Genomic DNA, 17,518 nt, shown 5'->3' with positions numbered 1-17,518 from the left:
TCTTGAGAAGCTTCCGACTCGCGCCGCTTTAGCATCTAAAGGTATTTTATCCAATCCTCATGATTTACCTTGCGTTTTCTGTTTTCAAGAAGTGGAAGATTGCAACCATGTTTTCTTTAGTTGCTCTAAAATCTTTGAAGTCTGGAAGCAAGTCTTTTTGTGGTTGGGTTTTGATTACATCCAACAAGAGGGCGGATGGAAACATTTCTTGAGGTTTGGATCATTAGTGAAAACGAAGAAGGGAATGAAAGTTCGGCATTTGATTTGGTTGACCACATCTTGGTGCATTTGGTGCATGCGGAATAATATCTTGTTTAGAGGAGAGAAGGCGGACTACTCAACTTTGGTAGATTATATTAAATTCATTTCGTGGCTTTGGTTTAGTGGTAGAGTAGGTTGCAACACAGATTATTTGTACTATAACTGGTGTATTAATCCTTTCTACTATCTTCATAGTATATGAGAAGTTATTTATATTTGATTTTATAAGGGTTTGAGTACCCCTTGTACTTCTTATTAATACAAATTTTTGCTTATCAAAAAAAAAAACACTGTAAACAAATAATTTGACTTGCCCTATCAGCAGTTTTTTTTTTTATAAGCAAAAATTGAATTATAAGGAGTACAAGGGGTACCCAACCCTTACAATTCTTATAGCAACCATTACATGCTAATAATGCAATTTAAAGGATCCTTACACCAATCTGAAAAAACACAAGAAGACTTACTAGCTATTTTACCTATAAACCAAAACCATGAAATATAAATAATCTTGTCTTCTAAGGCTTTCCAATTAATAGCTTCTCCTCTAAAAACGACATTGTTACGCGCACGCCATATACACCAAGTGGTGGCCAACCAAATAACGTGACAAGCTTTTTCATATTTCTTATTTTTCAATAAAGCTCCAAAAGAGGAAAAATGTTTCCACCCGTCATCAAAAGAGATGAAATCCACATTCATCCATTTAAAAATCCGCTTCCACAACTTTTGAGAAAAAGAGCAATTAAAGAGCACATGAGATAATTCCTCTTGTTCTTCAAAACAAAAAATGCAACATAGCTCATGCGGATTAACAAGGATAGATTTTCTTGCCAAGGCCATTCGAGTTGGAAGTCTTGATAATAATAACCTCCATCCAAAAATGCTTACTTTGGATGGAACATCATTTAACCATAATTGTTGTAAAGCTTTCACTACATTTTCATCAATAGCCACAACAACTTCGCGAGAGTGAAGGAACTCATAAGTCGAATTCACCGAAAAAAGACCTGATTGAGTAAGCCCCCATCGTCTGTTATCTGCGTCATTGCTCACATTAGTCCTGAACCACGCATCATTCTAAATACCCCCAATCTTCATAATATCACGCCACCACAAAGATTGACCTTTGACATTGCTAAGATTAGAGTGCAAAAAATTATCAGCCAAGCTCCCATATCTATGCTCTAATAGTTTGGTCCATAAGGTATTATGATCACACAAACCTCTCCACTTCCATTTACAAAGTAAAGCTTGGTTGAAATAATTTAGATTCTTTATACCCAAACCACCTTTATCTTTTGGAAGGCAAATTGTGTCCCAACTAACCCAACAAATCTTCTTAATATCAGAACATCCTCCCCAAAGAAATCTCCTTTGGATAGTAATCAATTCTTGTAACACACACACCGGTACCTTGAAAAAAGAGAAAAAATATAATGGGAGACTAGAGAGTACCGAATTAATGAGTGTAACTCTTCCGCCAAATGATAAATTTCGACCACTCCAAGTATTAAGTCTTTTCTTCATAGCTTCCACTATAGGATTCCAAGTGACCTTTCTCCTTGGGTTAGCTCCAACTGGAATTCCTAGAAAATGAAAAGGGATCGATTCTACTTCACAGTGTAAAAAGGAGGACGCTGCGGACAAAAAATTATCATCAAGATTAATGCCATAGAGTTTACTTTTGTAAAAATTAACCTTCAGTCCCGATACTAATTCGAAACTTCTCAACACAGTTTTAAGCGACCACAAATTCTCTCACTTCCCTTCACCTACTAGAATGGTGTCATCTGCAAATTGAAGAGTGTGAAATTGTAAGTCATCATGAACTTTAAAACCATGATAATTGCCATTGTCAACAGCCTTCTGCATTAAGCGAGTGAGACCTTCTGCAACTATCAAGAAAAGAAAGGGAGATAACGGATCCCCTTATCTCAGCAGTTGGTATTGCATATAATATACTCATTTACCTTAAACAATGAAATTCTAACCATTAAAGAAAAATATGACTTGTACTCAAAAATTTAGTCAGCAGTATCCTTTGCCACCTCTTTTAAATTTAATGTCGATTAGACCAGCCAAGAATAGACTATGCAATTTTATATTATTTGCAACACATATATCATTGTATTATTGTATTGTATAAGCATCCTAAGCAATATGCTGTCATTTTTGTTGGTTAGTTAGAATTGATGTTCAAACAAAATCATGACAATTATAATTGATGTTAACTAGACATCTAAGTTGATTAAGGCTAAAATACCTATTGTTTAACACTCCAAATTCAAACAATCACGCACTTTGTATCTTTCATGAGGATGTAAATATAGTCCAAAAGTGGAATTTCCTTTTATTTTTTATTTTAGGTTAACATGATATTGTACGAAGTTTCCACTGTCATTAGCGGTGATTAATCTCTGTCGGGGAACATGTGGGGCACATAAGGTAGGTTCTTCCTTCCCAACCGGATTTTCTCTGTAGCATGAGTCAGGAATCAGACTCATGACCACATGTTTAAGGGGACCAAGACTCTTACCACATGGACCAATTCATTGTTGGTGAATTTCTTAAATTTCTAATCCGTTCGACCTAGAGTTTTTTTTTTTTTTTTAAAAAAAAGCAAAAGGAGAGTAGAGAAAACCCTCTACCCTATCCCAAATAGATTAAACATAATACAATAAAATCCAACTACAAGTGGATTTAGAACCAACCCTTTTGAGGTAATAAAACCAAAGCAAACACAAACACATAAAACATTATCCAGCGAACCTGCGTACGGGCACAAAACCAAATAGCAAAAAAAGTGATGTATGGGCATTTGTTGAAGTATGAAACGACGAATGAATCGACCGTCAACAAGGACAAATTCACGTACCACAACCCCATATGACAAATCACAACAGTCATAAGCGAACCATTCAAGCCATTAATAAACCCAAACCATTGCAAACTGTCGGGTCCACACAAAAACATAACGGAACAAACAGTTGCGACATGACCTTGAAGCGACAACAAAGACAAGGACACTGCAGATCTCAACAGAATCAGATATCAAGACAATGCAACAACGACAAGAACCACTTTTATGTTGAATTCTCTTCAATTTTTCTTTTATGTTGGTCATGTGGTAGTAATATTAATCATTAATTCACTTTTCTTGTCTTTCTTCTTAATTCATTTTTTGTTATTTATCATTTATCAACCATTAGATTAAGAAAATAAAAGAAAACATAAAAAAAATAAAAAATAAAAAAAATTGAGAGAATCCAAATTCATTTAATCTACGGCCATGCTACTTTACTATATGAAAGTTTGAAATAGGATGGGGTCACCACTATAAAAAAATTCACACACTATAAAAAAATATAATTAATTTTGTATAGAAAAAGGAATTACGGATTATTTTACAAAATTATTTTTTATTGATGGTACGAGAAAGATAATAAAGAATTGAAAAAAGAGATAATAATGTTTTTAAATGATTTTAACAAGTTTAACCGATTAACGAATCGTTTAGAAGATCTCAAATTTAATTCTTAAGTGAAATAAATTTTTTTCACCACCAATATCCGGTCTACTAGACCGCCTAATCTAGTTGGGTTCAGTTCTGGCATCAAGTAGTTCCAGCAACCCCTCCCAATCGTAGTTGCGAGTGTTCGAACCGTGGTCCTCCCTCCGATATTCCGTTTGTACTCCAAATTGCAGGGGTCATTTCACCTAAAAATTATCACAAATAAAATAAATTTAACTGATTATATCCAATATACATACACTATATCTTTTATAAAATAAAAATGGTCATGTTAATCGGTACCCCCGGACACTGGTTAAGGAAACTAAAAAAAAAAAAAGTTTCAAATTGAAAATAATACTTTTTAAATTTTTAAGAAGTTGATTCCACAAGTACCAAATCAATATTATTATATTTAATTTCTTAAAAAGTGTCGTACTTCAGATCACTGTTTAGCATTTTTCCGATAAAAGACATTGCTCTTTTGAGAAGCAGGGTAATCTTCACACTGTTCCCTTTATAAAACAAAAGGTTGTACTTCTGTTGCATTGAAAAACAAACCAAAAACAAAGGAGCTGAATTTCTCAAACCAATGGGGTCACCAACTCCTATCCTTTACTTTCTCCTCCTAATTCTTCTTGTCTCTCTGCATCACACACCATCTTTTGCAGACAAAAAAAAGGTGAAACATAACTTCAATTTTCTATTTGCATTATTAATCTTTAAAATCTCTACTAATAATTCTTCCATTTTTGTTGTAGTCATATGTGGTATACTTAGGAAGCCATTCACATGATTCTTCGGAAATGTCTTCAGTTGACTTTAACAGTGTAACAAATTCTCACTATGAGTTTCTAGGATCTTTCTTAGGAAGGTATTCAAATTCAAAAAACTATATATTATATAATAAAAAATCCTCAATTATTTATTTTTTGATAATTGAAATGGTTGAGTTTTATTTATTTGTAGTTCTGATACAGCAAAAGATTCAATTTTTTACTCTTACACAAGACATATAAATGGTTTTGCTGCAAATTTGAAAGAAGAAATAGCAGCTGAGATAGCAAGTTAGTGCTAAGAACAGAACATTGTACTCTGTTTTTTTCTATGTTCTGTGGTTGTTTTATTCTGATACCTTTTTGTGTAAACTTGTTTGTTGTAGAACATCCAAAAGTGTTGTCAGTGTTTGAAAACAATGGAAGGAAATTGCATACAACTCGTTCATGGGGATTCATGGGGTTAGAAGATAATTATGGGGTGATTTCATCTAACTCAATATGGAACAAAGCCAGATTTGGTGATGGTGTCATTATAGCAAACCTTGATACAGGTCACATTCTTATTTGTTTTTTTTTTCTTTTTTTTTCTTTATAAAATTTTATAATTTTTATTTTCAAAGATACCACCAATAACAAGTTGCAATGTTTGTACCAAAACAAAAAAGAAAAAAGAAAAACAAGTTGGCAATGTAATAATAATATTATTATTATTTTGGATCACACAATGATGGTCTAAAGCAATGGTCACATTTCACAATGAACAAATTAAGGAAAGTCTTACATGAACACAAGCATTTAAACATAAAATTTAGGTATATACTACACACTGATCAAAAAATTAAAAGAAAAATAAATTTAAAACACATAAAATTTAGGTATATACACCGATCAAAAAATTAAAAGAAAAATAAATTTAAAACACTACATCTTGTGAGTGTGGTTAAAAAATAATAATTTGGGCTTAAGTATTTCTTCAAATTATAATTTTCTTCAAATTATAATAAGTCACTTAAACACCGGATCTTTATCTAAAATATAAAATATAAAATATAAAATATACATTTATATGTTCTTTAATATTCATTTTTTGTTCATATGTCTAACTCACACTTCATACAAACATATTATTATTTTTTGTCAAGTAGTCTAGTGACTGTAATTTTACCCTTTAAGGTGAATAATTGAAGTATCGGGATTCAAACTCTAGTCCCTGCACATAATATGTAATGTCTCTCCTTTACAAAAATATATAATGTCTTTATTGAGTTATATTCACGGCGACCAAACATAATATTATTATTATTATTATTATTATTGATTCTAGATCGTTGACTCATACACACCAGGGACGGATGCATGTAGGGACTGAGTGTGGCTATAGCCACACCAGAATTATTGTATATATATGTATAACTACTAATGTTAACACAATTGTTCTTTTGGCTTAGTGGTTATGTATCCCCCCATTTACTCAAGGGTCTTGAGTTCAAGTCCTATATAGGTTGTTTTTTGGCTTTTAATTTCTTTTTCTTACAAAGAAATTGCTGCCTTGTTGCTAGTTAACTACAAACAATCAAGAATAATAGTTGTGGTAATTCTTTTTTATAAAGAAGTGATCAATATATATATTAGAGAAATTAAATTATACCGGTAACATTTTAACGAGTATAAAATTTACAAAATTTATCGTTAAATTTAAAATTTATATCATCTAGATAATTCATGTAAAATTTTACAAAAATTTAAAATAATTTGATATGTTATTGAAACTCACCAACATTAAAGTTTTGATTTTAAATTTATCGGATAATTTAAAATTTATCATTAAAGGTTTATACACTTTTATTGATAATACTGTTAATTTTAATTGATCTCAATAACATATTAAATTTTATTCTTTTACTTTCCTCTCAACTCTACAACTACAAATATGATTTTTTTTTGTTTGTTATTTGGTTATTTTTTTAATGTGTTTTTTAGAGATAAAACTATTTCTTCAACTAATCTGCAAGCGGGATTTTTTTTTTAACTATAAAGTTTGTGAACATAATTTTTTTAGCCACACCAATATATTAGGTCTAGATCCGTCCCTGATACACACACATGTGACATGGAGAGGATGAACAAAATTATGATTGTATATATCTTTGTCCCCCACAGAAATAACGACTAATCAGAGTTTGATATTATTTTTTTAGCTGAAAAGGTTGATTTCATAAGATTAGATTAGTAGTATATATTATTTGTTTGAATCTGGCCGTCATTGGATAATAGAGTGTCAAGTACAATGCTTTTGTATTACGGTAATGTCTTTTGTTTTAGTCAGCGTTAACGTCTGAATCTCATCTTTAGAAAAATCGTAGTAGCTAGTAGCAATACTTTTTGTGCTTGGAATCGTGTAGCCAACCTTCACTCCATTTAATCACCATTGAAAAGTCTATAATGACATTTTACCAAAAAAAAAAAGTCTATAATGACCAATTATACATATTTTCAAGGACTAATTTAAAACTTAGCCCTCAAAAATGCATAATAATATACAAACTAACACGACGAAACGCGCGTCTGTGCATATGCATGGTTTGTTATTTGTTCTATCCTAAAAAGAAAAAGTACATGATGTCTTGTAATATAGCTTAGTTGGTAGTTACTAGAGTGAGACATATTAAAATCATAAGTTCAAATTTTCCACACTTAACATAACTTTAATGTGTATGAATTTAGTCACAATAAAAAAAAATACAACATAATGTAAAACTTAGCCTATTAAAACATAATATAATTTTGTGTTGTGATAAGTGTAATGTGACTTAAGTCGTACATTACTTAAAAAAGTAGAATGAAGAAAATTTTCGCTTGAGGGGAGCATAAAGAATCGAATGACTTATACTTGAAGTAGATATTGTTGCTGTAAGTGTGAGGTGAGTTAACTTTTGCATTGTTTAAAAAAATGGAGGTTTAGGTTTATCACTTTATAAGTGAGAGAACTCATAAATCTAATATCTTAAGGTGTTGGATTAAAGTACAGCGTCAAATTCATTTGTAAAAGAGTTGTTTTTAAGTTCAATGTGAATAAGTTACTGTCCCCGTGACGCAAGATATTATATAAGATCCAAATTAATCATTCATTCTTGATTGGAACCGAAGTAATATATAATTATATTGTGACTTGCAGTTCATTATTATTATAATATGAATAAAACCAAAAATGGGGTGTTTATCAAGTGAGAGGTGGGGTTGTGAATATGCCAAGGTGGGGTTTGTCAAAATTCCAATCCAATGAAGACAAGATACGCTCACCAATAAGAAAATTATTGTTCATACATCAGCTTAATTGCGATTCAAAATTCTCCTAAACTGTAGCCATCCTCAAAATAAAGTAAGTGGCCAATGAGGGCTAATATAGGACCATCTAGATAGGCCAATATGAGAATGGGACAAAGAGTAGAATTTTCCAATTTACTACTATATGCTTCCATGTTTTCTCTCCCCACCCCGTGAATCTTTTATCCCTCTGAATTTCCAATTTTGCCCTTGAAAAAACTTCGGTTCGTAGAAACCGAAGTTTTTTTTTTTTGCCTTGAAAACAAATTTCGGTTTCTAAAAACCGAAATTTACTCTGAATTTGCACTAGTAAAAATTCGGTTTCTGCGAACCGAATTTTTCTGCAAGGGCAAAATTAGAATATTGGGGGTATAAAAGATTCACTGGAAGTGGGGAGAGAAAACATCATATGCTTCTTCTTAGTGGTTTATCTTACTTTAATTTATCCACACTATTTACTTTTGATCCTTCTAGGTGTTTGGCCTGAATCTAAGAGCTTTAGTGATGAAGGGTTTGGACCAATTCCATCAAAGTGGAGAGGAATATGTGGTAAAGGGAGTGATCATGGTTTTCATTGCAATAGGTAACATGCATCTTCTAATAACTCCTTTATTTATTCTTTTTCCTTTCTCAACTATTCTAAAAAGGTTTGAATATATATGGCGTAATCCATGTTAAATATTCCACATTTTTATTTTTGATCCCTGTAAAAAAAGTATTTTTGCTTTTAATTTTTACAAATATACCACTTTTTGGTCAAATGAGTCCATCTATTAGGCTTAAAATGTGTTTTAGATGATTTAAAAAGTGATAAAATTATCTATTTTAAAAAATATGTAATCTAATAAATGTAGGCTAAACTAATTCTAATTAGATGATATATAAAGATCCTTTAACTTTTATTTGTCTATCTTTCTCGATATCTCTCGTCTTTCACTTTTTTTTTCCCATTTTAAATATCATCGTCTCTCATATTTTTATTCAAATTTTACCTAAAATTGCCCTACCTTTAGAATAGAGGATCCACATCCTTAGCCGACCTAGCCTATATTGGCACATTTTATTTCACCTCTCTATATTTAGTTCATATTGCTTTTTTGGGACCAATACAAATAAATAATATGCATTTTCATATTGCAAAACGGTATTTTTTCCATAAGAAAATAAATAAATAAAAAATGCTTTTAACATATATAGTTGACTAATAATTACAATACGTTTTCTTATTACGAAAAGGATGTTTTTAACCTTTATATTCCTTTCATATTACTTTATGTGTGATAAAGTCCATGTTTTTCTTTTTATGACATAATCATGCCTTAAAGAAAGATCCAAATCCTTGTTGTAACCAAAGAAAGATCCAAATCCTTGTCAATTATATTGCCATAATAGAAACACAAATGCTAAAGGTAAAAAGTGTTCCAAAAAATATTAATTATAAAATAAAAAAAATATTGTCAATGAAAAATGGTCTATTCGCAAGTACATGTTTGGTTTTGCATCAATTAGACTTGCATCCACCCAAAATCATAGCAGTTTTTCGCGTCTGCGCAGAAGCTCCGTTTTAAATGTTCTAAGAATTCACAACAAAACTAAAGTTGGACGTGCGTTTGAGCCTCCAAACGCCAAACAAAACAGATGCTAAGAATTTAACATTTACTTAATAGATACATAAATTCAAATCCTACCTACTAATATAAGAAATTCGTTAAATTATCTTCGTAGGAGATTTGTAAGTCTTAGAAGTTTTTCTTGTCTTAACGAACTTCTGAAATCTAATTCATCTAAACTCGTATCTCTACTATGTGTATGGACAAAACAGGAAACTAATTGGAGCAAGATATTTTAACAAAGGCTATGCATCAAGAGTAACCACCCCACTAAACTCAACCTTTGAGACACCTCGCGACAATGAAGGCCATGGATCACACACTCTTTCAACAGCAGGTGGAAACATGGTACAAGGTGTAAATGTCTTTGGTCAAGGAAATGGAACAGCAAAGGGTGGTTCACCAAGAGCAAGAGTTGCATCATACAAAGTTTGTTGTCCTCCCGTTAATGGCGACGAGTGTTTTGATGCAGACATACTTGCAGCTTTTGATATGGCTATCCATGATGGTGTTGATGTCTTGTCTTTGTCACTTGGTGGTTCTGCTTCTAACCTTTTCAATGATAGTGTTGCTATTGGATCTTTTCATGCTGCTAAGAAAGGTATTGTTGTTGTTTGTTCTGCTGGAAATAGTGGACCAAATGAAGCTACTGCAGAAAATCTAGCTCCTTGGTATATTACAGTTGGTGCTAGCACAATGGATAGAGAGTTTCCTAGTTATGTTGTTCTTGGTAACAATTTAAGGTTCAAGGTTTGTCTCTCTTCTAGACAATGTAATACTATTATGTCCAATTTTGGTGACAATTTTCCTATTTGACAATAATCTTGGATGTGGATTGCGTGCGGTTAGCAATTCCACACATTCAAGCAGTCATCACATCCATAGTTGTTGGATTTGAAAAAACTCGGTATTTTAGATATTTTAAAAAAAGTTAAAACCTACATTAAAATCTGGATCATCCGATTTTGACCCTACAACTGACCTATGATGAGTTGACTGCATAAATGCGTAAGATTCTTTGTGCATGACTTAGGGAGTCACATTACATACTCCATCTATCCTTAACTATAAGCAAAAGTCTACTTTTCAGATTCATTCAATAACTGATGTATGTGGTCTACAATAGACCAGATACATTAGTTATTCGATGAATCTGAAAAATTGACTTTTGCTTATAATTAAGGATAGAGGGAATAATGAGCACCCTTTGTTTTTCATTGTTTATACATTAAATTACCATTATAAGCACTAAAATTGAAAGTGAAAGGAACAGTGATCTACCCTTTTAGCCAATAACTTGTGACAACAATAATGTAAATTCATCTTACTTGCAATACAAGGTTTTTTACCACATACAACACAAGATAAAAAAAAATATAAGGCTAGGTTGAATCCCTTTGATTACATAATAGTGCCTTATCATGAAATTAAACAATACACAAGTTAATGCAATTTTCTAGCAGTAAGATGAAATTAAAATTTTCTGAATTTTTGTTTATTGCAATTACAAGAATATACTGACTAACAATAATGTTGTTTGCTTCAATTGAAGGGAGAAAGCTTATCAGCTACAAGATTAAAACACAAATCCTACCCAATTATTAAAGCAACAGATGCTAAATTGGCAAGTGCAACAATTCAAGACGCGTAAGTATCAAGCAACTGAATATCATTGATGAATCAATTGACATAAACATAGTACTATAATAGTAGTGAATATAATTTATATGAAGGCAATGTAATATGATCTAATTCAAAAATGAATGCAGTGTGCTTTGCCAGAATGGAACACTAGACCCTAACAAGGTGAAGGGTAAAATAGTATTATGCCTGAGAGGAATAAATGCTAGAGTAGACAAAGGAGAACAAGCTCTTCTAGCTGGTGCTGTAGGAATGGTTCTTGCCAATGATATCACTACTGGAAATGAAATTTTAGCTGATCCTCATGTTCTTCCTGCTTCTCACATCAATTTCTCTGATGGTGTAGATGTCTTCAAATACGTCAACTCAACCAAGTAAGATATCTAGCTTTCTAATTTGGTTTAGTCTGGTTTTTACCACCAGTATCCGGTCCATTGGACCGCCTAATCTGGTTTGGGGGTCAGTTTTGGCATCAAGTAGTTCCAGCCCCCTTCCAATCGAAATTTGGTTTAGTCTTTAATTAAGGCAAAAGCAGCATAGCACTTCTTGAACTTAAACTTGATTGTTTGGACTTAATTTTTAGGTCTCCAGTGGCTTATATTACATATCCAACAACAAAATTGCATACTAAACCAGCACCTTTCATGGCAGCATTTTCATCCAAAGGACCAAACACTATTGTACCTGAGATTCTAAAGGTGTTAATCATTACTCACAAAAGCAATGCTTTGTTCTTGTAATCTATTGTTATGTTTTAGACATTTAACAAGTAACAAATTTTGTTTTAATTTTCAGCCTGATATTACTGCACCAGGAGTGTCAATTATAGCAGCCTACACTGAAGCTGAAGGGCCAACTGACCAAGAGTTCGACAAACGCCGGATTCAGTATAACTCAATATCCGGCACATCGATGTCATGCCCTCACATTTCGGGCATTGTAGGCCTTTTGAAAGCCTTGTATCCTTCTTGGAGTCCTGCTGCTATTAAATCAGCTATCATGACCACCGGTAAGAAATTCTTCATGTTTCTAATACTTCAAATCCTTTCTTGCATCCCAAGAAATGTCAACTTTAGAATGTAAGATCTAAATCTCATGAATTTATATGCAGATGTAAGTAACAATATCAACTTTGCATACTTACAACCATGAACTTTCCGTATATTGCGAATTTAACCAATGTAATTGTCAAATTAAAATTTTATTAAGCATATCAAAGTTACAAAATTTCGTACGATTCAACGCTATAAAAGTTCTTGTCTCGCGACCATATATTATTCATCTCAACATGGTCATAATTGTTCTCTATTACTTTCAGCTACAACATTAGACAACGAAGCGGAGACAATTCTGAATGCTACTTTCATCCATACAACACCATTTAGCTACAGATCCGGACATGTTCAACCAAACAAAGCAATGGATCCTGGTCTTGTTTACGACACACCAACGAACGATTACGTCAACTTCTTATGTGCTTTAGGCTATAATGAAACACAAATGTCAGTGTTTTTAAAAGCCCCTCACCAATGTCATAAAAAATTTAATATCATCAACCTAAACTATCCTTCAATTACTGTTCCAAATCTCAATCGGTCGGTGACGGTTACAAGGACATTAAAAAACGTTGGTGCTCCAGCGACATACATTGTTCATGTTCAGAATCCAAATGGAATAACTGTTTCTGTGAAGCCAAATGTATTGGAGTTCAAACATGTTGGTGAAGAGAAGAGATTTGAGGTAAAATTGAAGGTGAAGAAAGGAAAAGCAACAAAGAGTTATGTGTTTGGAAAGTTAGTTTGGTCTGATGGGAAACATTATGTTAAGAGTCCAATAGTTGTGAAAGCTATCTAGTTTAGCTAGAAATTGAAGTGATTTAGTAGCTAATTTAAATTTATAATTGATTTGTGGCTTATTATTCCAAATTGTATCATATAGCCACTGATTAAATTTTCGTGTATGGGAATTTTCTCTTACAATGATTGTGTAAGAGAAGAAAAAAAATAACAATTAAATAATGTTATCATAATTGGTTTTCTATGAATAACTTTTTTGCCACTCTGATTAAAGTCTTTGTTTGTGAGTTTGGATGAGAGAAAGTAGAGAGAAAAATACAGAAATTTTTCACATTTTTTTAGAGTGTTTTATAGAAAATGATAAATAAGTACTTATGATTATTTTTAATTTTTAGAATGTTATAACAATAGATAGAATTTGAAGAATTCATATAATATATCCTCCAAAATCCTATAAAATGAATTGTGAAGAAAAATGAATACTCAAAAATCTCTATTCCTTCTACCTAGGGCCTGTTTGGAATAATCAGCTTATACAAAACAGGTTATCTAAAAAGATAAGTTTTTATGTTAATTTATAAGTTCCAACTAACGAAAATTGTATTTTTATAAGTTATTTTTTCATAAACTACCTTGACAAATTTATAATAATATATTTTTTTTTACACAATTTATAATAATACATAAAAAACTTATTTATTTGCATAAGTTGTTTTGCATAAACTCAAAAAATAAGCTATTCCAAACGGGCTCTTATTTTTTTTTTCCAAAACGCCTTCGGAAAACAAACCTTTATTTGTGAAACTTTTAGTCTAAAAATATAATGAAAAATTACTAACAAATTCAGAGATGTAGTTACTTTTTCTTTTTAAATTTTTCAGGAACTTGTTTTAAAATAAACCAAGGGAAAGTGTGGGTAGAAAATCTGGAAGGTGTAGGTAGTAAAGCAACATATAATAAATAAAATAATACGGGTCATAAAACCCAACCCGAATAGAAAGCCCGAATTAACAGTTAAATTTAGAAAACTAGCGAAATGTAAAATTTTCGACGGAACTTTGAAGCGAGAAGCCTCAGAACCTGCGAACGCCGATCAGAAAAGGTAACATTGCACAAACGCTGTTTTTGGTTTCAATCAATGGTACGGTTTTATTGTTGTTGTTATTATTAATTGGTTTTTGGTGAAGGTATAAGAAAATGGAGACAGAGGTAATTGAAGCAGAGTTAGTGTTACCTAACTATCTTAGTTTTAAGAGAATTCAAATGTATGATAAATACCCTAAAGGTCAATCACGTGGTAGACACTGGAAACATCTTAAGCAGATTATTCAAGCTGAGAATTACCAGAATTACCCTCCTGATGAACCCAATTGTGAGTAAAATAATTTATGTTATAATAATTTTTGGATATGATTTGAGATTTGTTAGATATTATTGGAGTTTGTTATATGTTGTTACAAGTTGGTTATTATCAGTTACAAATCAGTTAAAGTTTGTTAGGATCTGTTTGGCAAAAAATAGCAGATAGCTAGCTTATAAGATGAACTTATAGTGAATAAATTATAAGCTAGCTTATGACGAATAAACTAGTTGATTGAATTTGTAGTGTTTGGCAAAATTAGCGGTTGAGCTAGCTTATATAGATATGAAATGAGATAAAAGAAATATATGTTTAATTAATATTTAAGTTTTTTTATGTAAGATGATAGGGGTAAAATTGAGAGAAAAATGATAAGCTATAAGCTAATTGAGTTAGCTTATCAAAATAAGCTATAAGCTCGTGAAAAAAAGAAGTTATCAAACGAGTCTCTTTTGTCTTATGAGCTTATAAGTTATAAGTCATAAGCTATATGATCAAAATTTGGCATTGCCAAATAGAACATTAGTTTAGTTAGAATCACTATATAAAGTGCATCTTACACCAATTGTAATCAACTTTTTCTCATTAAAAGTAAAGTTTGTTTATTTTTCTATATGTTGGGTTCTATGGTGCTTCTCAACAATGTGTCAATTGAAAGAATTTTAATTGTTTAACATCAATGTAGGAGACTTATATATGCCAATTTTTGTTGTTATGTGTGCCTTCCATGTAAAAGAATTTTAATTGTTTTTTCTTTTTTGTTGGATTGTGTTGTAGATGTGAATATTGAGTCACCTCCTTCTATGCATCCCTGCAAGAGAATTTGCGATATTACAGGCTACGAGGTATTTAGTGATCTTTATTTCTCTTGTTTAGTACTACTTCCCTTCAAGAGGAAGTTTTTTCATTTGTTGATGAAGTTTTCAAAAATCTCTATCTTTTTCTTGTCACTAGTAATACTTTAACATCTTATTGAATCTGTTGATAGCATTTGAAATTGAAACTTAAAGAATCACATACATATTGCTTTTGTGCTAACATTCAAATTTTTGTTTGATTTTATCTTCTAATAATTACTTGTGATGATAAAAGATATATTCTAATTACTTGTGATGATAAAAGATATCTTCTAATTACTTGTGATGATAAAAGAAATATTCGACTGTGTGATTTTGCTTGTTGCTATGTCTTCTCAAAGAACCTATGAAGCACGGACACAAACACGGCACAGAGACTGACACGTTGACATCAATAATTATTTGAATAAATGTCATAATTCTATGTAATTATAAGTGTCATTGTCGTGTCCGATACCGGGACACGCCTAATACAAGGAGTATCCGTGCTTCATAACAAAGAACTATTGATTTTCATCTTAGAAGGCCCAGTAGAGTACTCAATTTTACATTCCTTCAGTGTTCAACAGTAATTGCTTTTTACCAGCATAATCAACAGATAATGTGCTTAAATGTCCATGACATTTACTTAAATGTTCCAGGCACTTTTATCTTCTGCAGTTGCATCTCACTATAGTAGCCATTATATAATTAAATCACTGCTGACCAGGGTTTTCCTTTAGTCGGATGAAGATATATAATTAATTCACTGCTGAGCAGGGTTTTCCTTTAGTCGGGTGAAGATTACTATCTGTTACTGACTTTTTTCCACTGACATATTACTACTGACATTGTTAAATTGTTTGAGTAGGTGGTAGTTTGTTATGTTTGTTTTACTATAATCTGATGTTTATCTTTCTTGCACTGCTTGATTTGGGTATTCTTAGAATTGTGAAAGTGTAGGGTAATTTAAGACATGATACATTGTATATATCCTGTCGATAATTGGAACTGAAATGCTTTCAACTTTTCCTAATTTAAAAGTATAAGTTTGGTAGGAATTTGGGTCTATTATCTTAGTTGATGAATGTCTGAAATTAAGAACCGTTGTCAAGTATTTGTATTCTGCATTGTTTATCTTCTCTTTATAATTCTTGTTTTCCTTACTCCAAAGAGTGCTGCGGATGAATTGTACAACAAATACTAGATTGATTTAGGATTATGCGAACAACTTGAATGATATCTTATTTAGTTACACTGGTTGAACTTGATTTCTTTGTAATTGTTGAACTTCACACTGGTTTTTTAGATGTGTGTGTGATGCTGTCCTTTTAAGGATGTTGTTATGCAGGCTTGACTTAAGTTTACCGTTTCAATTAAATTGGCTTCATGCTAAATCAACCAACGACTAAAACATGTTTATGGATATTATATTGCTTGGTGTGAACCATATTGGCTTAATTAATTATTTAACTAACTAAGAAAATGGTAAGGGTGATATAATTATACCATGGGATAATAAGCATTTGTACTAGAGAATTAACTAATCATTTACCGTGCAGGCACCTTACTATGATCCTAAGACTAATCTCCGGTACGCGAATACTGACGTTTTCAAGACGATCAGAGCACTTCCTAATGATAATGTGCAAAGATACCTATCTCTGAGGAATGCAGCAGTTGTTCTTAAGTAGTTCTGTCACTTACCCTGACTTCTGAGACACCTTATTCTTATTCCTTGATGTTTTCTTTTATCAATTGCTGTATTAAATCTTTTAAGATGTTAAATAGATTTAGGAGGTGTTTGGAATAGCTTAAAGATGATTAGCAGAATGTTTGTAAATTTCCTATATGGAATAAAACAATGATTAACAGTTTCCTAATCATCTTATTCCATATATGCATGAATAGTTATCAATTACTTTCTTGTATTATAGTGCCAACGTTTATAACTTGCCTAAGAATGCATTGCATAAACTTCCAATGTCAGGGAAATCAAATTAAACCTTAACTATAACACTAAAATTATGATTATTATTTTTCATTTATCCAACCATAATAACAGTCTATCAAGTTGCAAAATCATGAATAACATGTGAATATTGATCTCCAGTATTTGAAGTGGTACATAGAAAGAATGAACTGAAGAATTCAAAGGTACATAGTCAAAAACGCAATTGTGCAAAATAGCCTAAACTGGTGGGATCAATTTAAGAGTATACCAATATGTAAATGAGTATGCTGTAACAATATACAGGAGCTTCTTAATTTGTGATAACATTTCCTCTATTAGATATACATATTTTATTCGCACTTTATCCCCTGGACTATAGGGTTCTTTAACTTGGTCTTTTACCACATAGACACACAAGTGCAAAAGCCCTAATTTTGTCTTGA

General features: G+C 31.7%; 2 protein-coding genes across 2 annotated transcripts; both read left to right on the top strand.

The window, feature by feature from the left end:
* Window positions 1–4,210: 4,210 nt before the first annotated feature.
* Window positions 4,211–13,158, top strand: LOC123913875 (subtilisin-like protease SBT5.3). The gene is made up of 11 exons (XM_045964771.1): window positions 4,211–4,457; window positions 4,537–4,649; window positions 4,745–4,842; window positions 4,938–5,105; window positions 8,353–8,461; window positions 9,701–10,238; window positions 11,041–11,135; window positions 11,258–11,503; window positions 11,713–11,827; window positions 11,925–12,138; window positions 12,448–13,158. The coding sequence occupies exons 1-11, from the start codon at window positions 4,368–4,370 to the stop codon at window positions 12,981–12,983; spliced, it is 2,322 nt and encodes a 773-aa protein (XP_045820727.1). The 5' UTR covers window positions 4,211–4,367; the 3' UTR covers window positions 12,984–13,158.
* A 746-nt stretch (window positions 13,159–13,904) lies between these two features.
* Window positions 13,905–17,052, top strand: LOC123913876 (chromatin-remodeling complex subunit ies6-like). The gene is made up of 4 exons (XM_045964772.1): window positions 13,905–14,027; window positions 14,113–14,297; window positions 15,063–15,130; window positions 16,684–17,052. The coding sequence occupies exons 2-4, from the start codon at window positions 14,123–14,125 to the stop codon at window positions 16,813–16,815; spliced, it is 375 nt and encodes a 124-aa protein (XP_045820728.1). The 5' UTR covers window positions 13,905–14,027; window positions 14,113–14,122; the 3' UTR covers window positions 16,816–17,052.
* Window positions 17,053–17,518: the final 466 nt, after the last annotated feature.

The sequence above is a fragment of the Trifolium pratense genome, linkage group LG3 (genome assembly GCF_020283565.1).
Source record: "Trifolium pratense cultivar HEN17-A07 linkage group LG3, ARS_RC_1.1, whole genome shotgun sequence".
In the NCBI taxonomy this organism is placed as follows: domain Eukaryota; kingdom Viridiplantae; phylum Streptophyta; class Magnoliopsida; order Fabales; family Fabaceae; genus Trifolium; species Trifolium pratense.
The sequence above is the reverse complement of the archived record's forward strand: the minus strand, read 5'-3'. Positions and strand labels throughout refer to the sequence as shown.